Source organism: Struthio camelus, chromosome 3 (genome assembly GCF_040807025.1).
Source record: "Struthio camelus isolate bStrCam1 chromosome 3, bStrCam1.hap1, whole genome shotgun sequence".
NCBI classification, from domain to species: Eukaryota; Metazoa; Chordata; class Aves; order Struthioniformes; family Struthionidae; genus Struthio; species Struthio camelus.
Genome location: NC_090944.1, coordinates 36,117,273 through 36,144,207, shown reverse-complemented (window position 1 = coordinate 36,144,207; position 26,935 = coordinate 36,117,273). Strand labels below are relative to the sequence as shown.

Genomic DNA, 26,935 nt, shown 5'->3' with positions numbered 1-26,935 from the left:
CGTATTCTGTGTATGCTGTTCCTGTAAAGCCCATAGGAGTTAATTCTACTGTTGTCTTGTAGGTGACATTAGTTGTTTCACAGCAGTGTATGAATGTTTTTATTTGATTACTGTCTGGTCCGATTACAGGTCACTAATTCTGTGGTTTTATTAAATTTTCAGTGTATTAAATTGCAAGAAATTGTTATACCCTTGTGGTTGTGCAACCTGAGTCTGCTCAGAAACTTGTGTGCCTGATTCTAATCCATATGTTGCTAACAGTTGGGATCCAAGGCAATGCACATTACAGAAATCCTAAAAGGCCCAAGTGCGGGCATCCCAATGTAATAGAAACACTGTCTCTGAGCTCTTGCCTCTTGGTTTCTTCTCCACTGAGTTCAAATACAAACATATACTTCTGTTATGCTCTTCGTGGTTGGCTTCTGCTTTTTCCATGACTGGTCTGGCTAATACAGTGACCTGGTTTAAATTACCAAGCCTATGAATGTTTGTAGACATTGAAAATGGCATTAAAATATTGCTAATATATCAAAGAAAGATGCTTGATTGATTTTCTGAGAAGAAACAGATGTCTAGTCCACTGGTTTTAATAAAACAGAGCTCACAACATCTGGATCTGCCTCCTACCCAGGTAATTCGGAAGATAATCTACTGTTACTTGCACCTGGTTTTGTATATGAAAAAGTTTGCTTGCTTAGCATCCCATTAAGGATTAATTAGCAGTGTTTTGGGGGAAAAAACACCTTGGAATGTGAGAAAACTTCGTAGGTGCTTTGTACTGTTAGATCAGGTACGTGCTTAACTTGAATGAAGTGAAGACCTCACAAAAACTGAAGCTTTGGCACTAGGTGGGTCTTTGTGTATGGTGCCACCATATCATGTTCACCTGCAGGAAAATAGGTGGCCATTTAAGAAGGGCAGTCATCTGCTGCCCCATCTTGAACATAACCATTTGAAACAGCTGGGTACTTTGTCAGGTCTGAGAAAACTTTCCATGCTTGCAGATGACTGTTTTCCAAGACTGGATTATGCTGAAAAGTGGAGAATAACCTTTTTTCATTGCTCAGGAGATACCAGAACCAATTTTTTACTGTGTAAATGTAGCTATTTTTCTATACTTGCCTTTGTCCCAGTTGTGCCGTATGCCTGCTGAGCCTGATCTACTGTATTTTGATTTTCACAACAGATGATACTACTTTTTTATATATACACAGATATTTAAAAATCACCGTGTTTTTTGTTGATCCCCATCACTTGCATGATGCCAGCTGTGTTTAGCTATTTTGAGGTATGTTAGCAGTAACAGATGTTTAAGATAGCCAGTTTGAAACTACAGGAAAATGCTCAGTAGTTATCTACAGGTATGCCTGTATGAATGAAACTTTGTTAAAGATAGTTTCACCTGTTGTAAAATTACTGATTGCTCAGACCTATGAGATATTTAATGGATGTGGAAAGTCAGTATGCTTCCTGAAGAAAGCTTAGGAGAGGGTAATGATGGAGGCATTGGTAGGTCAGATACAGAATTTATAAAGTGTAAGGCAAACAGAAAGAATTAAAAAAAAACCCCATAAACTCTAGTAATTTGAGGCCAAAGTAAGGCTAATCTAAGCTATTAACTAACTGATCTGTTGATACTGTGATCACTTCATTTTTGTCCTCAAAAATCACAGTTGTGTTTGTTATACTAAAAAGTAGAATTATTTTTAGCTAACCTGAAGGAATATTCTGAGCATAGCTGGACTATGTTCACTTGAACCGTATTCCAGAGAGCGCTTTCTGAGAAAAACCTGTGTGTTACACATTATCATGGACTTCAATGCTTTGTTAAACAGCTGGAAGTTTTGCTTCTCTTGTCAAAGCCTACACATATCTAAAATATATTCATGATAAGTTTTATTTTCTTTTTAGATATTTCTAAAAATGTATTTCTAAAATTAATCTTTCCAAATTCTTAGGAACTCTTCACAAACTCACTCAAAGCTGAAAAAGAGGTGCTTCCAAAACATTCAAGCTGGAGTGCTGTTTCTGGAGTAAAAACGTAGCATCTGTAACCTAGTTGCTGGAGTGTCCCAGGTGTGAGTTCCCACATACAGTACCGTTGCCCCAGAGATACAAGGAGTTTAAAGCTAAGGAGCAGTGGTTGGGCAGGAGGAGCCTGATGTTAGGCAGAGCCCCATCCTGGGCTGGAGCTCTGCAGTCAGCAGAGGTGACACCAAGGCACATTTAAGGAGGCTCACTTGTGCCACAGAAGCTGTAGGTCTGAAAGCTGCAGCCATCTGAGTAGCCCTGGCCTTTCTAGTGCCCTCCTGCACTGCCAACAGCTGTGCTTTAATTTGAGCCAAAGTCACCTCTCCGATTAGTAGCCTAGAAGCTGTAGGGGCAAGGCTGCCCACAGCCACGCAGCCTGGCCTCCCTCGCAACTTGCTAAGGCCCACTGCTTCTTTGTCATTGCTTCGGCAAGCTTTTGTGGAGACCACTACCCTTCAGTGAAACACTTTAAGGCTGACCAGGCTGTTGATGGTTGTGAACTCCCAGACCCATGCTAAAATTTTCAGCTTTGGCGCCACAGCTGGTGAATTAGTATAGCAATAAACAGAAATTAAGAGGGACAACAGGTGGGAGAAAAAGCCAAAATAAAAACTACACCTTTCCCTAAAGCATAATGCTGAACTTACTTAAGAAGAAACAAATGTGCTGTTTGCCAGTTAAGAATACAACCATTTTGCTTTGTTGCTTCACAGAAGATTATCAGAAATCAATGAATGAGCTTGGACTTGCAGAGTAGTAACTGATAATTGCAATTCCCCTTTATATTACCTTATTTTTTTTTTAAAGGGGGTGGGAGAACCCCAGCAACCTTACCCTACACACAAATAGTGGGAGAGAGGATTATGCCGTAGACAAAGCATGGAATGGTGTGTCAGAAGAGTGGGAGTCTAGTTCTAGTCATTTTTGTGACCTTTGGATGGACTGGTCACTGTTGTCACCTTCCCCAGTATAAATTAGAGCTAGCTTTTTCTAGAAAATATTGTGATCTACTTTATGAATAGTGCCAAATTATTAAAGTTACAATTGGTAAGAAGTAGGACAATATATTGTTTAGGAAAATACAATATACAGTTTATTAACTTTTAGGGGTTTATTGCAATGACTTGTCTTTTTGCCCCTAACATGTTTCCCATACCATGTATACAGCAGAGAAAAGCTGTGATAGGTGACATTTTAGTATATGACAAAAACAACTTCAGTTAAAAAAAAAAAGAATAAAAGAAAGGCCAGCTTTTGACAGTTTGGCAGAAGCACATTAAAATTTGCAGTAGCAGTATCAACTCTACAGGAGAAACCTTGATGGCGTTTTATTTCGGCAATAAAGAATGCTAATACTACCAAAACCCATTAAATGCTTGCACCTCACAATCAGAGATACTTTGGTGTGTGCATGCGTGCGTGCATATGCACGTATCTGTAAAAAGTAATTTTTATTTGGTGATTTGACAAAAGTAAACATGAGGATGGTTTAATCCTGTTTGCTGTTGCAAGACTGTCGAACAGATGATTTCTGATGTTCTAACAATGTGATTGACTTTTCAGAATTTTCCAAGTTTCTGAGCAGAGTCTCTAGCCTTCTCTTGATTTTCTTCTGATCCTCAATAGCACATCCAATTACAACAGACTGAAATTTCTGATCGATGGGTCCTGCTGGCACATCAGAGGTACACGCACCATAAAGTGACATTAAGCGGATTTTGGCATCTTCCAGATCATCTAGAAGTTTATTAACAATTTCATCAATCATCTTTGTGGCATGCAGTAGGGATTCCTGCTGCTGGGCATTTCGGATAGTTTCTACAGAAACCTCCACAGTGAGGGTTCGGCCCATCAGACGATTAGCAGTCAAATTAAGTTCTTCTCTCTCACCTAAATTGAAAAAAATATATATATTACCAGCTAACACATTGCAGTGCAAATATCATCATCAAGATCATCAAAATAGTGCAAAGAGTAAAAGAGGTAAAAGAGGTTTGTGGGTTTTTAAGCAACTGACAATGAACAACATTTCCAGAAGCCAGAAATGGGGTTCTTTGCATCTAAGTCCTACTTATTTCATAGAGGCTAGTGTCTTTTGGTTTATAATGAGGCGTTAGCTTCACTAAAAATGTAAGCTATACTTTTCTACTGCTCATTCCATGCCTGCTATGTCAGCTAAAAGTGAAGCATACAGTTTTATCAGCAAACATCATTCATTAACAAAACAAGCATGTTAAGGACCTTCTACGTTATCCTAAGGAAGAAAAGAGATTTATACAGTACCCCAAAAAGGCCATAAAGAAAAAAAGTGATTTCTGACTACCAGACTCAATGAGGGGCTGTTAAAAAAAAAAAACTATTTTGTGAAAACATTTGGGTTTTTTTTCCCCTAAAATACCAACTCAATATATTTTACAGACAGGCTCTGAAAGAACCAATAAACTGGTAATTTAAGACATCTACTATAAGAGATACAGGTTTGAGGAATATATTTAAACCCCTATGTCACACAATCATGGGAACTATATTAATCATCAGGTTCTTTCAGGCCATACACACTTAGCAACACTCGTGCCTGTCCAGTAATCAAAGCCATTAAAATGATGGTTTTCAACTAAAAGTAACAACAATTAACTTCTCTCTCTCAGTAGAGATACATTAGCCATGATTTTGAAAATAAAGCAGTGAACTAAGTATGAGCTTCACAAATTCAGTAAGGATGTTTATGGTAGATCCATCTGCTGAACAAGCATATGAATACAAGCAATTAAAAATAAGGGGATCCCAGGGTAACAGAAGACCCTTCAATAACCTTAGTTGGCTCAAGTATCCGTACCTTTACACCTACCTGCAAGCAATCTCAAACTCAGCTGCTCACTAAGATGCGCTATTTTGACTTTAGGTCAGTTATGAGAGTATGGCAAAGCAGCTTCTCACCTTCACTGATGTGCCTCATGTCCTGGCTGTTCTGTATATTGTGGATCATTTCTAACAGGATCTCTTTTTCTTGTTCCATAGCGGATGCTGCGTCACGGAAAGCCTCTACCCTGAACATGGGTGATCCAAACACAGTCTTTAAATAATAAGACAGTTGCTCACATATATAGTTACCAAGCGTTTTTTAAAGCTTCAGCTGTAGAAGTCAGTTCTTAGTTATCCATGGGCAAATTAATCATGAGCCAGACTTTCTTACTTCATGACTTCATTCCATGTCTTAACTTCTTCTAAGAATTAGCATGATTTAAAAAAAGGAGGGGGGGAGCAGTAATTTGACCTGACTTGCATCTACTTTATTAATGGTTCTGTTCAATCCTACTCCACAGTTAGTCTGCATACCCAGAACCCGACTCTCCTACAGGCCCATAGCAGAACTGCTGTATCTAACTGGCAATTATTATCAGCCAAAAGAACTAAAAGAAAACCCAACAAAGTTCCCATGTGGGAACCTGGACCGAAGCTCAGCACCTGTACAGGCTCCAAGAGAGCAAGGGGCCCGGGGCCGCCACAGCTCCTGCCATATCAGCCTGCTTGCCCTTACCCACCTACCAACCAGTGACCGCTGGGGAGCTCAAATGCAGCTGTGCAACCCAATGACTCCTTTCGAGATGGAGAAAAATGGGGGAAGAGAGAGACAAAGTGAACACAATTCTTCCACTTTGTAAGGACTTCCCTGCTGAGTAACATGCTGTCTTTGCTAGGAGACTAGTTGGACTGCCTGCCCTCGCAGTCACTGTTTTATTTCAGAAAGTGATGCAGCAAAGTGGCAGGTCCTTTACGCTTCACACAGCAGGGAAGCTTTTCTCTGATCCGCTCGTACACCTGGGCTTGAAGCGAAACATGAAACTAGATCCATCCTGAAACCTGACTTTCCCTAGTCCCGTTCACTGGGCTGAAACTAATGCGTGCCATGACGATGATAAGGGGAGAGCATATCAGGAACTGCACTGTTCCTGTTAAGTACACAGTCACCTGAAGCTACACGGTCTGTGTTCCCATATTCTCCCCTCCTCCTCGCTGCATAATGTACAAGCTGATCCGGCCACCAGGGATGTGAAAATGCCACACTAGAAATCTGAGTCTGACTCCTTGACTGATGTCCTATTCCCTGCCATGGTTTAAGGGAGAAGATTGCAATTCAACCAAGCAACCTGGAAAAGCACATCAGGGAGCTGTCCAGTTTGGAGGCTGGGGAAGAGAGGGAAACATCCCCCTCCCCTTGGCTCAGCACCTGGGGGACCCAGGGAAGGGGAGGTGTGCGGCACGGAGGACTTGCCAAGCTTTAACTACTGCAAGAGTTGTGCCAAAAACAACAACTCCGCATTCCCAGATCCCACACCAGTTCACATGAGGATATCACATGAGCCTGGTTGACAGTTCTAGATGTTTTCAGCACAGTCCGGGAGACTTAGGCTCTCTAAACAGCAAGGGAATCCATCTATTCTGAAATGTTTATTCAACCTGGCCAAAAAAGGGAAACAAACCAAAATATTATTCATTCTCTTAGATTCCTTCATTGCACTGTTTTTATAGCATGCTCTTCATTTGCCATTTTACCGATAGCCCTCCTCTCTCATCCTTGCATTCTTTAATTTTATTACTAAGCACTGTCAAATCATGCCTCTCTCTTTCTTTCCCACCCCAAGGATGCTTTATACTCATTACTGGACACAGCCACAAGATGGTGATCGTTGATCACTACTTGTATAGTTACAGGCTTGTCTATTGTGATAAGCAGGGAGCTAATATTCCTGCCTCAAAGACTAGTAGCAGCACAGCTTCTAGAAAAAAAAGTAGCAAGAGAAAAGAGGGTGGAAAAAGGCAGAAGAACAGAGTAAAAAGAAATATATAAGTAGTCACAGGAAACATGCATCCTATTGCTGAAATAGCTCTATTTTACAAAAGATTTAGTCTAATCTTTGTCAGTGAAAGCACATGCTTCAGGCCTCTCCTTTAATGTTAATTCTGAGGAGTGTGAAAAATTAATGCAATGCAAATTCTTGCCAAGAGTAAATAGACTTAATTATTATTTTGGACAGGTTATTAAGACTAACGAGGCAGGTAGAGTCATTTCATACTTCAGATGTCTGCACTTTATCATTTAAGAAGTCTAATGATATTTTCATAAATGCCTTGCCATTCCTTTTGAAAACCTAACATTTTCACAATTAAAAAATCCACTTTGGTCCCTGGAAAGCTTAAAATTAAAATCTGGAAGTGTCAAAATTCTGATGTTAATAATATTTTTATATCGACTTAGGTATATCACTGTACTCATTTAAAAATTAAGGATCTATCTTCAGTGAGTAGATCAAGTAGTTATTTCCAGTGGGATTTGCTGGATCCTATAAAGAATGTGAAAACTGTTAACAGAGATGCATCTTGAATTGTTGTCATTCTAAAGAGTGCCTAAGATATCATTGCTTCCAGTAGTGAGCTGCTGTAATGCGCAGGACCTAAAAGCCAAATTAGCAAAACTGACCATCATATGCTGCATAAAAATATAATTTACCAGTTACTGCTTTGATTGACATTACTATTTTATATAAAACCCTATAATGAATTATTGGGTATTATATTGACAATGTTAGCCTACTGCAATATAGAGTACCACATAACGCTACATTGCGATGGGCTTTTAACATTTTTAGTGCATTTATCGCCATGAACAGTGGTCAAAATGACTGTCGCCCCTGGTGTAGTGTAGCAGCACATTAAAGTGCACCAGCTCCTTCTGCAGGGGGAAGGGGACAAGAAAGCAGCATGTCAGGACTTCCCCACCCCTATGTTATCCCTTCTAAAAATTTCCATTTTGACCACTGCTTATTAGTAGTGTGCCAGGATTAAACGACTGAAAAAAATCAACTTCTCAACTGTCAGTGACCACTCCAGGGCAAGACGGGGAGGTGCAGTGTGGTAACAAAGCATGTTGTGGCTCATGCACTTGTTGTCTAAAGGGAGGACTTCTGTTTCCAGGACAGTTAATTGGGGACCTTTCATGACCTCTTGTATATTGTCCTCACCTTCAAGGCCCTGTACAACTTCAATCCTCATTTGGTTTCCAGTACTATTTCTGATGAAATTACCATCCAGTATTACCGAAGGGGCGGGGCCATCAAAACCTGTGAAAATTCATTCAAAAACACGGAGGGCTAATTTCTTCAATGTGGCAGCAAAGGTAGCATCTCAGCATACAGCAAGAGAGTCTGAGGTACATTCTCAAATAGAAGAAGGATGCAAATAGACTGAAAAAGTTAGATAATAGATTGGAGGAAATGATCAGCTGTAGTTATGAGGCACCTTGACTTCATATAGGTCCAAACAAAACAAAAGAATAGGATGATTTCAGAACAGCTTTCCAGAAAAAGATACAAAAAACCTCACACCAGCCAAGACAGTCAGGAAAATATATTAGTGTTACGTATAGAGAAGATACTGGGTGGGGTGCATCAAGGTAAGATTTTGAACTGAACACTTCTCTTCAAACAAAAAAAACAAAACAAAACAAAACACCCACATATTAATGTATTTCAGTATAACCTAAACTGGTAACATGTGCACCTTAACCATACTGAATGGAACCTGGAAAGGTTCACACAAAGATATCAAACAAAAGGAGAGAATTACAAGCCATTTCTTCTACTTCCATTTTAGTAGATGCCTACAGCATGCCATTCCCCTGAGAGCTGAGGACTTGGCGCATGCTTCAGCCTTTCATTCCTCACCTACAGATTCACAAATATTCCCAACTGCCTTATTTCCTTAGCCTCTTCTCGCCCTATTTGCTCTTTGTTAATGTTTGTTCCTCTGGCTTCTACCAAGAGGTCAGGAAATGGGGGGACCCCACACCTCCAGGCACTTGCATTTGTGGAGATCTCCCCTGGTCATATGGGATCCCATACAGCACGTGAGGAAAAACATGGTCCAGGCAGCCCCTCTCTTTACCTTTCTTCTTACTTTTTACACCTTTCTCTCTTGGTTCACAGTATAACCACCACGTCTATACCTTGCTGTCAGCTCTCAATTTCTTAAGAAGTGCCTTTAGTTCATAGATTTGTGTAAATCTTCACTTTCTTTGCAGGGCAAAAAAAGATCAGAAGTAAACTTCTAGCTGAAGTGACTTCAGGGGAAAAATGTATGAAAATGGAATCCAAATTTCAAAAAACATACTCAACCAAACAAAAAATAGAAGGCAAACAAAAATGCAAGATGTTCAGATTTATGTTGCATTATTAATTATCTTGATGTGGTGGTACAGTAGTTTTCCAATAGATGAAAATACCTGGTCATAGTTTAACTTTGTATTTGCTGTTTTGAATATCAGCTAATATCCCATTATCTTATACTAGTAGTATTTATTAAATATATTTAATATTTATTATTTAATATATTTAATAAATATTTATTAAATGTTTATTAAATATTAATAAATGCTACTAGTAATTACTACTTTTTATAATAAATTATAAAGAGTATTTATTATTTCTGATTTTCCTTGGTCTGAAAGAGATTAGAAGTGCAGAGCCTTTCTTTCCTACATACCATTTGTATGAGTACAGCATTCCCCTGAGGAACAGGTGGACCAGTCTCTGCTTTTGTTTCCAGATGAGAAATTTGATACCTACTTTTTTATGGCAGCTGCAATAACTCTTTACTTTAAACTATTGACTTGCTTAAATAACTTATTATTAAAGCCTGCATGACGAAGTTGCAGATAAATTTTCAGAGGAAAAAAGAAACATCTGTAGACTGTGCAGCATTTTTTTTTTCCCTGAAACAGAGTTAAACACATTGCACTAAGACAAAGCAGGGTTTTTCACTTTAGTATCCTGAGCAGCTTAAACTGAGTTTCTGTTTTCAGGTAAACTGTCCAATAGGCATACAAATAAATGGGGGGGGGAAAGTCAGGCTATTCCAAAATGAAGACAGGAGAAGTACAAGAAAAAAAAAAAAAAAGAAAGCAGAAGTCTTGAGTTTGCATCTTATGTATTATTACACTTAGAACGACATGTTCATTTAATACAACCACCAGAACACAGTGACTCATAAAGAGAAACTCTGGTCCTGCTTCCAACTGCTGCTGACATTTCTTGGCATTTGCGGGCAGCCAGGGCAACAGAAAGGGCCAAGCCTTTAGGAACAACACAAACGCTGAGCACAATACCACCTGCCCTGCACCGCCGCTTCGTGGGGTCGGACTAACTCCTTGAGAGCTACGCAGCTTCGTCCTGCACGACCATACCTCTGCCTCTGACCTTCATTTCAGTTCGCTACCTCCCACCTCTGGGAGCTTGTCCTCACAGCGAGTGAACGGGGAAACCATCCAGGGGTGAAGAATGACACGCTCAAACACTTCTGCAGTTCTGTTTCTCCACTACTGTTGTTCAAATCACAGCAGCAATTAATACGTTGTTCAAATATGTTTCTCCACTTACAAATAAAAGTCATACTTTGCTCCTCGTGACTGAGGGCAAATTAACCAAGCACTGATGTACAGAGAAAGAATGTTTGAGGGGATTTAGCCCCTCTCCAGTCACTGTCTCCAGGCTGTGAAATGCACGCTCCTGGTTATATGGCCACATACGTACGGCTATACTGGTATAGTGCTACCTCCTTCCCAGATAAGGGCTATGCCACTCCAATTACATTAATCCCCCTTTCCAGTGGGATTTAAATAAGAACTACTCTGCAAACACCTAGAGGGAGTCTACTACACACCCCTACAGTGGTGTACCAGCAGGTCAGCAGATATGGGACAAAAATACCTTGTTATCATTGGGAAAAAAGTTCTCGTGGTGGATGGGAACATAGACACGAGAAGGCTGTTTAAGATCAGAAAACTCAGGGAATGAGGGTTGCTGAGGGGTTCAGCCAAGCTTAAGCAACTTGACAAATGAGGAATGTAAAAGGGGTTAATTAAAGACTATAGTTCACTTTGACAAAATTTTCACTTATTATATTTACAAGTAACATCTCAAGGGACTATAGCTAAAATAAACACATTGGAGAAGAAGTATGGAAGCTCCTCCTCCTGCCATTCACATGGTTTTCAAATTAGGCACGCTGATTACTTACACATAAATAAAACACAAAAATAAACTTAATTGACTGTATTCAGAATAGTTTAACTCTTTTTGTAAGAGTTTTGCAGTTAGAAATGTGCCTCTTTGAAAGACCCAAAACAAACTGAAAACTTTAATTTTGGGTTTAATTTTTGCTTAACCACAGTGTCTGTTTTATTGCACTAAGTTGCTCAGCAGATGTAAAAAAAAACATTTTGGCATAGTTTTACTGCTTATTTAGCACAATATTTTGTAATTATATATTCACACACCGGATGAGGACGTCAGCAGTGAGACTAAAAGTTTGCAGACAGTGACTTTGGTTAGTCAAATCCAAAGAAGTCTGTGAAGAACTTCAAAGAGATTTAATCAACCTACGTGAAAGAATAATATGATTGCATTAATCAAGAGTGAACTTTATGTGCTAAGTAATGCGCATAGAAAAGGAAAAACATAAGTTCTGTATCTCACAGAGCTCTTAATTACAGCAACTTGGGAAAGACCTAGAAACATTATGGGTGGTTCTGCGAAAGCCTCTGATCAATATGCAGCTGTAATGAACAAAGGGTGTGTTGAAATTTCAATGCCATTAGGTGAATCAGTGGTACGCTCACATTACCGACTGGATCTATCCACCTCAGAAAAGACACTATAATTAAGAGAGAGCTGAGAAGACAAGGAAGTTGATCAAAGGCATGGAAACATCTCTTATACGACCAAACGGGAAAAAAATTTAAATAGGTTATTTGGGGAACGCTAAATAACAAGAGGAGGCAAGACGCGTCCTGACACAACAATGAAACACCGATCATATTCGGAATTAATTAAGAAACACACACACACACACACAATTAAGCTGCAGAATGGCTATTCCTGTCAGAGCTCAGGTATTTACTGGATTTCAGCAGGAAGGCCGGCACCGACCTGGGTAACAAGCGCCCGGACCGGCGAGGCAGCGGCGCTCCGGGGCGGTCTGAGCCCTCCCAGCGCTCGGCGGCGGCTCGGAGGCTGCTGCGAGGCACCGAGGCCCCAGCGACAGCGCCCGGCGCCGCCGGCTCTCCACGCCGCAGGGCGGCGGAGCGGCTTCGCGCAGCGAGCTCCGGGCTCGGCGGGGGAACACGCGGAAAAACAAAACAAAACAGGCTGCTTTGCGCCTTCCCTGACCAGCGTCCGGCCGCGCTAGTTCGCCTTCGAGCACCAACTGTCACTTTCAACCTTGGGGCGGGGGGGGGGGTCTTTTTTCCGGCACTGATGATTGCAGAAAGCGTCGCCTCCGCCGCCCCGAGCTGACCACCTGCCCCTCGGTCCGGGCCGCGGCCTCCCGGCGCCTCCCCGGCTCGCGAGGGGCGCCAACGGCTGCGGGGGGAGGGCGCAACGGCTCGCGAGGGGCGCCAACGGCTCGGGGGAGGGAGGGAGGAGGGGGCACAACGGTTCGTGAGGGGCGCCAACGGCTCGGGGCAGGGAGGGGCGCCAACGGCTCGCGGGGGGCGCCAACGGCTCGCCAGGAGGGAGGGGCGCAACGGTTCGCGGGGGGCGCCAACGGCTGCAACGCCGGCATCCTGAGGGGCCCCAGCCGGGTCCCGCGGCGGCGGGGACGGCCCGGCCCGGCCGGGGCTGCCGCCTCGGCTGGCCGCGCAGCCGGACGTCGCCACCCCGAGCGGCCCGCCACGGCCGCCTACCTGAGCTCCAGCTGGTCCAGGTTCTCGAGCAGGCGGCTGGAGCGGTCCGCCATGGAGGTGGAGCGGTAGAAGCGGCCGCGGAGCTGCCCGCCGGATTGCTGCTGCTGCGCCCCCTCGCTGGCTTTGGCGCTGATCTTGGCCTGGGCCATAGCACTCGCCGGCGGCTCCTCCGCGCGGCCGCTCCCTCCCCGCGTCCCGCAGGCGGCGGCGGCCGAATGCCGGCACCTCGCTCATGGCCAAAGAAGGAGCCCGCCCGCCGCCTGCCCCCGCGGCCACCCCGCCTCCGCGGCCGCAGAGGCGCCGCCTCACGCAGCGCGCCGCGGACCTCGCCTCACCTCGGCGGCCCCGCAGCGCCGCGGGCGGGCGCCCGCCCTCCCCGCCTCCCGGGCCCGCCCTGGCCCCCCGCAGGAGCCGGGCCGAGGGGAGGGGGCGTCTCGTCCCGGGAACCCCGGGGCGAGGAGCGTGTCGCACCCCTGGCCGGGTCCTGTTCCGTACATCGCGCATTCAGCAGAAACGCGGAGGCTATCGCATGCTGTAATTTATTGATGAATCAAGGAGCTACAGCTAAGTCACGAGTTTTAATTAAATCCGCAGAGAGAAAAGAGTTTTCCCTCCCGAAACCTAAACGCTGTCCTGCATGCCGTGCTGCACCGGTGTCTGAAAGCGTTGCCCAGTCACCACCTACGCTAGCACAGGGCAGTGCTGCCGAAGCCCTGCTTTTCCCCGACAGTTTTCCGCGGACTGGGGAGCCACTGCGGCCCCCCGACACAGCCCCGCCTTCCTTGGCTCTCGCTAAAGCAGAGCCCAAGGAAGGGTAAGGTTTTTAACACCTATATTAACCTGATCCTAGATGGTAGCCTAGATACCTAGATGGTATGAGGGTTTACTTTCCAAGACTATTGTATATGGTTGATCGGTTTGGTCTTTCTCTAATTAAATATATATATGTATATCAATCAAAAGAGACAGCTGGAAATACAAAGATGAAACTCCTGAAGGCGTAAAGAAGAAATGAGAAGAGGAAGGCTAGAAGTGCCTTGAAAATCCAGAAGCCTGTTTAAGGAGAAAAAAAGTGTTGATGAGAGTAAAGCACCCACAGCACTTGCTACAAGCAGAAACAGAACCTGAACAGCAGTCTTGAAAAAGATACTTAAGATACTTGCATCGATACAGTACATCTTTCTGACACTAAGTCATCTGGTTAGCCACAGAAGAGAAAACAGTTCTACTAAACGTTTTTGTCCAAGGTAATACAAAAAGGCTTACTAGAAAGAAAATTGTTTGTTTGTTTGTTTGTTTTTTGCTGTGCCAAAAGAAAAAAAAAACTTATTTTGTGATGGCAAAGGTAGTGGATCTACATTTTGTAATGACTTTTTCCACATCATATTTAACTTCTCTGTATAAACCAGATAACTTCTGTCTCACAAGAGCACATCATACTAACTTAGGAAACTTAAGCCACAGAAAGAAATCTTTTATACTTCTTGAACCTGTACTTCTGTACAGCAGATTCCTGTTGGCTCCAGCAATTCTTACTTGCCATTACTGTGATTATTTAAAAAGGAATTTGCTTATCCCTAATTTCACGTTTGGGCAAATACTGCAGTTCTCTAACAGACCAATTTTTGGCATCCAGTTAACAGGGTTTTTATTGCACAGGGATAACGTTTTGAATGCTTACTCTGGTTATAGCTATTTTCTCAGGCTTGTCCGTTCAAGATGATATCATGTCCCACTTCTCTTGCTAAATTAATTGTCTGAATTTTGTTTTTTTTTTACATGGCTGGGTAGGTAAGGATTATGGCTGTGAGCTCATAGAAATAATTTCATTGTTCAGCGATTGTTCAATCCATCTCACTATAGTTTATTCAGAAAATTATTAAAAACTACTTCCTACCCCCAAACATATACAAACAGAAACATGGGGACTAATGTGACACAAATTGCAAACTTTTTTCCTAGGATCCTTCTATTCCTCCCATGCTAATTTATGAAGTATTAATTAGGTCGTGTTTAAAAAGCAAAAACCAAAATTGCTACTAGCCAAATGGTTAGAAAGATTTTTTTTCCTTGTACAGGGTTTTAAATTTTTGAAGGTAGAATGTGCAATGAAATGAAGAGGCACAACGGTTGTTAGTTGTGTGCAGTTGTATCACACATGACTGTGTCTTTTTTGATGGCAAAACAGCATTTCATCCAGGAACTGAGAAGAGCTGAAACAGTGGAAGCAAAATGAGTTTCAAAAGCAGAAATAGTTGTTTGAAACAAACCTCACCCATCATTGCTGCCTGTGCAGTCGAGAATAAATTGCCATTTAAAAACTAGAAAGGATTGCAAAAACTGCTTTTCCTACCCAAGAGGGGGGTAGATTGCCCCTATTTTCCCTCAGGTGCTTTCTTCCTTGCCGAGATACATAAAGGAGCAGTTGTCACCACTTTTCCCGAAATAATAGGTGGCTGGGCTAGCAAGATGGTAGTCAAGTCTCTGGAGAAAGGAAGTGACTCACAGTTGAATTAGGACAAGAAGTTAGGGGACACAAAAGGCAAGAATTAGGTCCTTCAGGGCTGCAAGAAAACGGGAGGAGGAAGAGTAGCTCTGTCAGAAACAGCACGGATCTCATCCTCCTCCTTATGATTTGTGGCAAAGAAAGGTGATGTCTGGGTCAGGATTGCTGCTGCTGCGACAACCTCACTCTCCTAGTCTAGTCTGCAGCTATGTTCACCCGGCTGGATTGCACAGCCCTGCTCCAGCTGCAGGCACCCATGGGGAGATTGACATGGAGAAAGTATGCATCTCAGGCCTTCTGTACTGCAGGCTCAGCGACCAAGTAGCTGGCTGTCCCTCATTTAAATGGCGGTATCATAAAAGATGCACGCACCTTGCAGAACAGAGCGACTGGCAGAGAATCCGCATTCATGCGCACAAGATCTTTTATGGTAGCAAAAAGATATACCTTCCCAGGCCGTGGACACCTAAGACATTTGTAAAAGTCAGATGATCTACACCAAAAGCAGTACTACTTGTCACACTGCTAAATACCATCTTAGTTTCAGTTTCACCTTATTCCAAACCCCCCATACCTTGTGACATACCCTAACACTTACCTATGAGCTGCCATGGAATAGGATGTAAGAGAAAGTCCACACCCAAGAAACGCCATGTTGGATTCTTTTCTTCCCTTCTACAGGAACTTCATCTGGAGAATCTTCTTTGTACATAGGCATTGTGGAAACACAACTTCTGTACATACCATGAGGATGCAGCTGTGGTTTGGGCAGCCAACCACAGCTAGCATTCAGTCTCCCAAGCACAGTACAACAGCAGCAAAGACGGGCCAACATGAGTTTTAGGGTATGATTTTCTATCAAAAGCTGTACTTAGTATTATAGTAGACTGGCCCCTTAGCACCTGCCAAACTTGTGCTACTGTGTTGTTTCTGCTATTGTTACTAACGCTAATTAACACTAGCACTGTGTTTGCCCATCACGTTACCATCATCTTACTGTGCAGGCAAGCCCTGCACTCCCAAGGCTGTTGGAAGCCTCATTCCTCTATCTCAGAATCAATCTAAAAGCCAGTACGACCATTTCAGGGCATGGAGTAGTTCTTTTCCTCATGGAGAGGAAAATTGCTTAGCAAATGACCCAGTGAATTCTTTACAGCTGTGGATGCTAGGCAGCTTTTAGATAAGAGCTCTCAGCAAAAACCACTAGAAGACTCCCAGAAAGTAGTATATTGGAGTCAGTGAAAAGAAACTTGCACAGATTTACAAGGGGAACTTTACATTTAAATTTCTGCACACACAGAACTTTGTCATTTGGGCACAAACTTTGCACATACTTGCCACTTACTATGAATTTTCTGGCTTGTTTACACCCATGTTTACAGTATGTTGAATCATATTATTTGACCCACAATGTTAAAACTGAGCTCTAATTCTTGAATTAAAATTTCTGCAGAAAACTTGGGGGCAGTTTAGAATTGTCAAAGAAACACGCAAACGCAGATTTTAATAGTCTGCATTTAAGTCTTGCTACTTAACTGGAAAGAATTGCCAGAAAGGATTTTGCATTAATGTCAGCCAATTTTTCTAAATTATTGTAAAGACAATTCATCATCCATCCTTCTCACCTCCTTCCAACTTTCAGCAGTCATTGTAAACATTGTTAGGACAGCATAAGCACATGATAGAACACTTTCCTTTTAAGAAAGAATATGGCGTGACTTCATACCTCTATAAACTTAACCATATTTGGTAAAGATTCAGTAAAGGTTTGCATGTTACATAATATTTAGCAGATTGACCTACCACGGAGGTGTCTTAAGACTTAAATGATGTGACCACTATAGGTCCACTAGTAGTCATTTCTGTACATCTTGATGAGCTAAGAAAATTATTCCATCACCCAAATATATATCACTATGATGCAAGACAAGTAGTTCACAGTAAACCAATCTCATCCCTTTAAATTATTACATGTTTAGAAATTATTTTTAAACTCTACAAAAGCAACCAGGCAAGGATGAAGTTTTAGTGCTACAGTGACTTCTGCAACTGTTACACTGATTTGTTCAGCATCTCCTCTTTGAATACGATCAACAGAGAGATTCTGTTGGATCTAAAACAATACGGCACACAGAACTAAGCGACAAAGAGATAGGAACCTTGTACCGATCTGACTCATCATCATTTAACTTTTTTACAAGACTTCTGCATGCACTGTACAGAAAATTAGAACATTAAAATGAAAGAAAGTGGGTTGGTGGTGGTCAGGTAGAGTTAGAAAGCATGTTTCTTCTTTAAAGATAAATGTGAAGAAGTACCAAGTGATTAATTTGCAGTAACAAAGGGCGAATTCAAACATGACCATAGAAGCAAATTGTCTTTAAAAAGGGCAGGACAAATGACTAACAGTGTAAACGGGCAAGTCTCTTTTAACAAGTTAGTTGTGCTTATAAATGTAGACCCATTTTTCAGAACGCGCATGGCAAAACTCAAAAATTTCAGCCAGTTAAGCAAGACCCACCAGCCAGAAACATTAAATTCTGAAATACAATTTACAAGGAACCTGTTTCAGACAAAGAATAAAGTGCACTGTCATGAGATGCTGGTGTGAAACAATTCACATGTCTGTTCATACAGTGTTTTAAAAAATTTCTCTGCTCTTCTGGAAACAGATACCACAGGGAACTTTGCCAAGAAATATTGCAGACAGTGAGAGAACTTCAGAGAAACCCAGAAAAATCAGAAGCAATTTCAATACACTGATAATTCTGGAGAATACTCTTAACATAAAAACAATACAGAGACTAGAACTTTATTTAGCTGTTTTATAAAAGCCGTAGAGTCAGTGGTTGGGATTTATACTACTTGCTTTGGGAAGCAGATGAGGAAGGCAATGCAACATATATAATGTGTCCACATGGGGCTTTTTTTTTTTTTTTAATGCAACCAATTAAGTCATGACTCATCAGGTATAATCAGACTTTACAACAGAATAAAATGAGGAATAAAGCACATGTTTAAAATCTAGCATAGCAGACTCTGGAGAAGATTCAATGGCTTACATACCCAGGTCTTAAATACGTCTTGAACCAAGCTTCTTAAGCTGAAGCAAGCTTTCATATGAAAGGAATGTGAACCTTTAGTATTTGGTCTGAAAAAACCTGCCCAAAAAGCTACTACAATTTGCACTGAGAAATTTTTGGGATGAAAGTTGTCTTCTGTCATATCTCATCCTTTACTAGAAGAATGTATTTAGTCAGTGTGAGAAATTCTGAAACTGAGTCAGCTCAAGTATCATTAGCTAAAGGTGACTCAGACTCTTCTAAAATGGTGCTTCCTCAGCTGCAGTACAGTACTACAGAGGCAGATTTGAACAGGAGTGTTACTAACCTGAGATTTATATTGGGAAAGCAAGCAGCACAGACAACGGAAAAACAGTATCATGAGGTCCTGTTTATTCTATAACACTTAGGCTTCAGAGCTTTGAACGTTTTCAGTGCATTAAAAAAACAAACAAACAAAAAAAATATTTTCTGGGGGTCATACAGTTTCTTCTTTCAAGTGGTATGACTGTCAGTGAGCTCCGAGGTAACTCACTAGATTTGTCATCAATTTTATTTACTTCAGAAATGGCAAATATATGACAAGCATGATCTGAAATTATCCAGTGCCACAGTTTTCCAACATTTCTAACCGTAACAACACACCTATGGTTATTCTGACTCTGGAATTGAGTCAGTAAAATTTAGCTTTCCCTTTGTCTCACTCTCCAAAAATGAACATTTTTTGCATAATATATATTTACATTTACAGCAGTTGCAAGCAAACTCACATGCTAATGATTAAAAAAACCAAGCCGACATTTTATTACATTGAGATTTCTTACTGACTGACAATAACTGTCAACAGAAGTGAAATAAGCTGGTAAAGCTGGAAAGCTTGCATAGTTATTTTTAAAAAAGGGATTGAGAAAGGTAGTATAGGTGACAAGTTGAAAAAAAATTAAAGAATCATTCACCTAAAAATAAGGACAGTACAAAAATAATTAACAGAACTACATTCAGGTATCCAAGGCCACCTCTCCATGAAGAGAAGGCAGTAAAAAGCCAGCACAGAAGAATGATGCAACTTAAATTCTTTCACATCTATTTCAAAGAGGAACTTGAAAGTTTGTTTATCTTCTGTTCACTGATAAAGTTGTTCCAGCCACCGATTAAGGAGAGGGACTGAACCTGTCAAACTGTGAGCCATCTAGTCCAACAGTATCACACTCCTATTAAAAATATACACATTTATAAAAATAAAGTTAACAGAAATTAATCGTACAGTCTGAGGTCCTAATTCTGCCATTTGTAACAAAAAGGCCCTAGACAAAACTGGGGTCTATGAGGTGAGATTCTGTGCAGGGACAAGAATTAGGCCACGTATTCAGTTTGTAAAACTGGGGCCTAAGCTTCTCTTTATAACAAGATTAGCTAGGCAAGTCAGTCTGAGATAATTTGAGTTTACTGTTTTTAATCTACTGGAACAGCCACACAAAAAAGTAACAAAAAAAAAAAAAAGACAATAACATTTTGTGACAGAAGAATTAAATACAAGAACCAATTAAAAAAAAACATTGTAAGACCAGTCTACTTTTTAGGCAACAACTTACACAGCTAGACTGGAGAGACATAGTCATTGCTCATTAGAAACAGAATATGCAAAGGCTTAAAAATTTATTTTTATCATATACAATATATTGCAGCATATATGCATAAACTCCAGCTGTTCATCAGCATGACGGAAAACATCAGATTAGAAATCTAACAATTCAAGACATAAACACGTTTTTGAAGCAGTATTTCTGCACCTTTGTAAATTGGTGAACAAGCTTCCACTTTTGTAAGCAGCACTGATGACATGCTATTAGTGTACAGAAGTATCTTCATTTACATTTCCTCAAGGCTCCTCTTGATAGCTTCTTCTAATTCTACATCTCGCTCTGTATGAATATAAACAAATATTTGTAAGTTTGTTTCTAAAAGGAAAATATTACCTGGTCATAAAAACAAAGAATTTTTGAAATCAAAATGACGCAGCAAGCTATAATTGCAGATATCTGCTTGCATCAACGTGGTCAATAAGCCACTAAATATGCGCAAGAATCAAGAATAAGGTCCCAGACTGTGGTACACTATTGCTAATGGCCCACTGTCCACTCCGCAGTGATACCTGGGCTGTCTTGTCAAAGCAGCTTTTTCATCTCCTCCACCCACTTTTGCTTTCTCCTCTTTGAACAGTTGCTATGGCCCTTTCCTCCTTACCCCTTTTTGGGGTTACTTTGCCTCCTCATTCCCTCTTACTCCCATCCCAGGACTACAGCTGGCCACACGTATGGCTAGCTCAACACGTATGGCTAGCGGAAGCCAGGCTGGCTCCATAGGGTCAGATGTCCTCCCTACAATACAGAGGCATCAGAACTGGGACCTCTCGTACACATCAAATGCCACTGCTGTCACTAACGGCAACACCCAGTGCTAGGGGCATCCGAGTGCGGCAAACTTCTAGTACTGTAAATGAATACACTGGACCTTTAACAGCAATGTTTAGTAACAGTTAGTAAATCTAACTGAATATATTCTGGGGACATATGATTTAGTTATCTTAGTTTTAATCACTGAACTTGTACAAAGCGTCTAATGATTTTTTAGTTCTTTATACTTCCATCAGGTGGGAGGGGAGGGTCAAGCTTTGAGCAATACGTTATTTTCAAAGAACATCATAGTATGTCAGCAAAAATAAATCACTACATGGTAAAACGCCACCACTAAAAGCACAACAGCAAAAGGATGAGAATAATTTCAAATAAGGTAAAATATGGTGTGAGCAGATAGCTGTACTGTTGATTTAAACTTGTGCATAAATCTACAGCTCCCTTTTGGCAGACCAGAGGGCCTTGGTGAGATATAAAACCTAATTTTGAACTATTTATTCAGAGGTTCAATAGAAGTTCTACTGGAGTCAACAGAGTCACATTAAGTGGGTATGAAGTGAGCTCAGCCAAGTCCTTAATTCCTGTGGTGCATCAATACAAATAGATTTTGAGTCTGCTGGCATTGTTTTCAGGCTAGCAAATTATTTTTTCTTTTTAACTCATCACAGTGTTCTTAACTGCTTAGGGCTGCCCAGTAATATACGAAAATAGTATTTTAGAGAGTATTTTAGAGATGTCTCTGGCCATGAAAATTACCTAAAATTTAATCTCTATCTTTTCTATTAATAGCCCTCCTGCAAACAGAGGAAAAGTAGAAACTAGCACCCACCTTCCTGTTTCTTTGTTTCTTCTAAACTCCTTTTTACTGTCAGTTTGATATCTTCATCCTCTTCACTGTCTGAAACTTAAACACACAAATTAAACATATATTATACAGTGCCTCCAAAACAACATTAACAGTCATCTCGTACAATTCTCTTCCTATAAGGAGACTGTAGGTCGGTTTTGAAGAACTGCACTTGTGACCTGAAAATCAAGATAAAATATATTATAATAGATCAAGACAGTAACTCAAGAGAGAGTTTTTTGAACAACCCTCTTTCCTTTCTCCCCCAAATCCAGAAGCAGGCTATTTCAATTTTATACTATTTTAAAGCAGTAACAACAAATAATAGTTGCAGAAGCTAGTGTTACCCTATTTATCGCTTTATAATATTTAGTTATTGAAAAAAAAAAAAAAAAAGGGATTACTCACTTCCTACAGATTGCCAAGGATTTCATTATGGGGTGAACTACTATAACGTGAATGCTGCCTACATGTGACATTAGCTAGGTTTTGCTGCATAAGTACCTATCCATTTTGAACAAGAGTACTATACCTCTATTTACTAAATTGAGCACTGCAATTCAGCAGATGTTGTTCAGTTCTTACAAAAAGAAAAAAGTGGATGCACTTAATTCAATCTGCTAATTCATCATAATCAAGCCTAGCTGAAACTCAGTCACCTTTCCTGTTCTAAATAACGCTCTTCATGAGGCTGACACCTCCAGAATGACACTTGCCTTTTGAAGTGCCTAACAGGCACTGGTGCGTGTTTTAATTTGTTTCAAATGGACTCTCAGTAAACTACAGGTAAAAGAAATGAACAAGTCCATTAGTTACATCTTGTATTTATTCTCCTGCTGGAGGTTAATTGGTATTTTGGCAGATAGTCTCTGCAATAAGGGCTTAAAATATTCACAATGAATTAGGTCTCCCAGGGTCAGGGCAACAGGAGAAGCATTTCCCTTGAAGTTGTTACCTTCATTAACATACCAATGTACTTCTGCTTATGTTTAGAGGCAAAAAATATCTGGATACGAACATCTAAATTATGGATTACATTACTTAAGGCATTTTAAAGGACTGAAGTTAGGTATTCAAAGTGACAGGTACACTTTCTAAATTTTGTCTTCAAGCTTATAATGCATATACCTTGCTTGAATAGCAACGTTACTGACTCCTTCCTAATTCCAGGAATACAAACTCCAATAGCTGGTATCAAATAGAGATCAGGAGCCCACAAAGATGCCAGTAATAGCTGGATTTATATTGCAGTTGAAATGCTCTTTCTCTAGCCACTTGGCAGACTCACAATGAACCCTTTTTGGAGCTGCCCACTATCTCTAGGTAGAAGAGCTACCTTCCTGTATATCTTATTTCAAGCACATAAAGCAACAAAAAAAGATAAACCTACACAAACCCAAACAAACCTAGTCACATCAATGTAATTATACCACTATCATAAGATGGGGAACACATTCATTTTGTACCAGAGATATGTGCAAATGGGCATACAGAACATTTAAATATTTTTAAAACAAACTGCCTGTCCTGTGATTTGTCACAACTGCGATGCAATAACTGAACACTACTTGACAGTTACATCAAGGAGAACAGGTTTGCTTGAACACTATAGCATTGAAGAGGGTTTAAGCACGTCTATTTCATTCGTGCATATAGTTTGCAAGCCTCTAGCAATGAAAGCACAGCTCACACTCAGTTGGTGGTAGCTGTCCAGTCGTACCAATTCATACAATACATTAACTACAAGTTGACACTGGCTAAGATAAATTCAATCAGAAGAGCTTGAAGAAACCAGGAAACTTGAAAACACAAGATGATCTTCTACTTAGTTTGAGGGGAAAAAGTTCATCTCAGAGTCAAATATAAAGCATGTTAAAAGTCTCTTTAGCTACACCTTGCACACAATGATCTACAGTTATTATTTGCAAGACTTTTTCTCCTCTCTACCTAACTGTACTAATGTGTATTCCACTTCCCAAGAAGGCAGATGCTGGATTTTTTGAAATCTTTGAGCTGGTGAAAGTTAATCTACTAAGAGATCAGAAAACATCCATATCTTATTCCGGACTTTTTTGGGCAAAAGCTTGTATCTCAGACTGCATTGACTTTCTTTTTCCAAAATCAAAAGGCTGCTAATGCTTGTCATAATGCCCTCCTCTGCCACACACACACACACACACACACACACACACACACACACACAAAAAGCAAAGATTAAAGGTGTCATGCCAGGTGTCTGGTAAGGCAGGAACAAGAGCAGTAAGGATTCCATGCCAGAAAAAGTTATGATGTTCTGATATGGTTTTATGGCAATCAGGAGTAAGACTAACAACCAGGAGTAGGTCTGTCAGCAAACAACCTAAGCAGAAACATTTCAACAAATAAGGAGTAAAAAAAAAAAAAAAAATTTTACTTCCTTTAGGCACTAGACAGCAAGAACTATAGCATGGAACTCACTTGCCAGCCAAAGAGAAGGAAGGGTCAACTGACCAAAGAGATAGATTTTAAAACCACGCGACACCAGTCTGATATTCCTCATTAGACAGGTCATTGTGTTTCATCTAATATTGCTCGTGCTGTGCCTGTAGCTTGTGATCAAACTCAGCTTTCAAGGAGATCTTGGATTCTAATAAGAATGTACCCCATGCAAATATACTCCTAGTACTGCTGGCATCTTCTGAAGAGGAAGAGTAAATGAGAATATTTGACTTGCAGAAATCAGACATGTCCTGTTTCTCTTGTTTTAAACGCTTAGCAAACTCTGCAGCGCCCAACTCTTCTGGAGTCAGACAGAGAAGGAGTAATTGCCCAATTTCTCAGCCAGGAGACGTCAAGATACGGCCTCTTCTCTAGTACAGTCTATAAAATATGCAACAGCTAAGAAGCTCTGACTTAGCCTATTCTCTCAAAGAGGCACCATTGCTCACTATAGTCCTAATATACTGCCAAATTTCTGCTGGGGGTAAAAAATGAAATAAAATCAAAAAACATAGCAAACAAAACAGTGAGGAAAATTCTAGAGCTCAAAGATCAGGAAGATTTAACCTTACAGATAGGAGCAAATATGCTACTTTTCTCTGAGATACACATGACAGTGATATTTAAAGAGTCTCAGAAACCTATTTTGGAGAAGGGACTGGTAAACTTGCACAGAATGCAAGCGCCACCCACCGTCCTGACATCAAAGTGCCACAACTTTAATTTAGATTAGCAATCCACGTTAGCACAACCTAATTCCCCGCCTACTTCTTTCCCTCTGCTCTTGCAGCCTCCCTAGTTACTACCATCCCCTTAAGAATTTCCAAGTCTACAGCTTCCTCTGTCTCTCTAAAGGCTGAGTTTCCCTTCCCCCGTCTTAGTCCTCCTCCCTTGCTGATGAACTTAGTAAGGTACTTCCAGGCTGTTCTTCAGGTCCTGCAGCCTCCTACCTTACCCACATGCTTTCTCCTTTTCAGTAGCTCCCAGTCTCATCTGTCTGTCTCCCATCCCAGTGTGTGACATTAGCATTTCACTCAGCTCACTGTCTCTCCAGTTACTGCCCCACTTCCTTTAACAAGTGATGTCTCAAGTTTTTCAGAGGTATCCTACTTTAAAGATACTGTGAAAGTTACTTCATTCAGTGACCACTTAGCCCAAAACTTAGGATCAGAACTCTATCCTTATCTTCCTTGATTTCTTAGTTATGTTCAGTATACGTCATCACATTACCTTTAAAATATTCCTCTCTGTCTTAAATAATCCTTTTCTTTATTCCTTTTTCAATAAGTGCTTGGAGCATCCTCCAAATTTTTATTGCATTACTTATTGCCCTGATCTCTGTTTCTTCATTACGTAACTTCATCTGTAAATGCAAGTGCAGCCATCCCCTGCTGAGGCTCACAAATACACATGACCTCTCTTCTTCCACCCAAACTAAAGCTTCATCCTATGCATCTCTCTGAGGATGTTTATTCGCCTGTTCATTCAAGTGTAGCATGACTAAAAATAGAGATCTCAAGCTCTCCTCCTCCTCCCATGACATTTTGTGATAACTGTGGTCAATAAAATGAAAGTCTGAGTGACCATCATGTAGCCTTCATTTTAGACACCTCTCTAAAAATTCACAGGCAGGTTAAGTTACACCTTGCAGGTGTTTTTGTATGATCTGGCTGATGAGGTCTCCCCAGTTCATCCACTTGGCTAAAATTCTTCTGCAGACTCATTATCTTATGCCTTAATACACTGCTTTCTCCCTGAGGCATATATACCTATATTCAAACATACCCAGAGGAGATGTCACTGACATACCAAAGCTAATAACAACTTTCTCTTGCAGCTAAACACAGAGAGGTGACTTTCTTATCACTCCCTGTAGCAACATGCTACAGCTATTGTAGTAACTGTGTAAAGAAAGCAGTAGAAACTTATTAGCGTAATTGTAGTTCTTTCAGGGTGCAGCTAGCGTGCATTACATTACAGATGCTCATGCCCTTCATGCTCAGTCTGTTTGGACAGCAGGAGCTGCAGGCTATCTTTAGCCCTTTGCAGTCTGATGCCTGTTGTCAGCTGAAGGTTTGGAAAAGCAGAGATTGGGGTCAGGTGTGCTATCCATACTGGACCACAACACCCACAAAAACCCTGGCTGCTGAGAAAGTAAGCAATTCTTCTAAATTCCTTCTGTAAATTAATTTTTCTTAAATTTTTCTGTTGTCTGTATGTAAACCAAAAGCTCTCGAGGATAGTGGGAGCCAGGAAACTTGGGTGCATTTGTCAAAATGAACTAGAATACCGTTCTTTCAAATATGAACTGTCATAGAAGATAAATTCAGTGATACTTAAAACACTGTATGTAATAGGAGTAGATTGAAGAAACAGGCTGAGAATTCTACTCAAGCATGACAGAAATGAACCTTATGGGTCAGTGCAAGAGGTGCAGTGGCTATATGACAGACAACATAGGACATCACCATGCAATTAATGCAGTCTCATGAAGCAGCCTGGCCCCTTAAAGAAAGGGGAGGAAATATTCTGAAAAATTAGGTAATTTTTTCATATGTATATTAAAAAAATACGTTTTATCTAAGAGCTTGGCTAATTAAATATCTCATTTGAATATGACTTTGTGAAAAACATAGTTAAGTTAAAGCCCTCAACTCACAAAATTCACTTCTGTCAATCCAGCAGTTCAGGCACTCATATTGGTGTCAGCATGGGCATGATGACCCCTAACCTACCATCAGGTTTGCCCTCAGCACTGTTGAAATCATGTGCCCTGCCTACAGCATAAAAGAAAAAAAAAATTTTTTTGTAGTTAAAAACTTAGGTTCAGCAGCACAGAAAGCAAGTAAGAATAAATGT

At 40.8% G+C, this 26,935-nt stretch overlaps 2 protein-coding genes across 4 annotated transcripts in view; both read right to left on the bottom strand.

Annotated features, from left to right (window-relative positions):
* Positions 1-3,098: 3,098 nt before the first annotated feature.
* On the bottom strand, positions 3,099-13,134 carry BAG2 (BAG cochaperone 2). Its single transcript, XM_068937446.1, has 3 exons — positions 12,770-13,134; positions 4,969-5,078; positions 3,099-3,921 (listed from the first exon to the last, which is right to left on the bottom strand). The coding sequence occupies exons 1-3, from the start codon at positions 12,916-12,918 to the stop codon at positions 3,521-3,523; spliced, it is 660 nt and encodes a 219-aa protein (XP_068793547.1). The 5' UTR covers positions 12,919-13,134; the 3' UTR covers positions 3,099-3,520.
* A 5,574-nt stretch (positions 13,135-18,708) lies between these two features.
* ZNF451 (zinc finger protein 451) overlaps positions 18,709-26,935 on the bottom strand; it is a 43,729-nt gene continuing 35,502 nt past the window's right edge. For all 3 annotated transcript variants that reach the window (XM_068937438.1, XM_068937436.1, XM_009687036.2), the window contains exons 14-15: positions 21,581-21,655; positions 18,709-20,259 (exon numbers count right to left, since the gene is read on the bottom strand). In XM_068937438.1, coding sequence (XP_068793539.1) covers positions 20,207-20,259; positions 21,581-21,655 — 128 coding nt within the window. In that variant the 3' untranslated portion in view covers positions 18,709-20,206. The remainder of the gene's footprint in view (positions 20,260-21,580; positions 21,656-26,935) is intronic.

Bases quoted from the DNA above. Each gene is read 5' to 3' on its own strand.
- BAG2 (XM_068937446.1), bottom strand. From the start codon at position 12,918: ATGGCCCAGGCCAAGATCAGCGCCAAAGCCAGCGAGGGGGCGCAGCAG. The intron at 5,079-12,769 runs GTAGGCGGCCGT...ACCCATGTTCAG, and splicing joins CTGGACCAGCTGGAGCTCAG to GGTAGAGGCTTTCCGTGACG. The intron at 3,922-4,968 runs GTGAGAAGCTGC...TTTTCAATTTAG, and splicing joins CATGAGGCACATCAGTGAAG to GTGAGAGAGAAGAACTTAAT.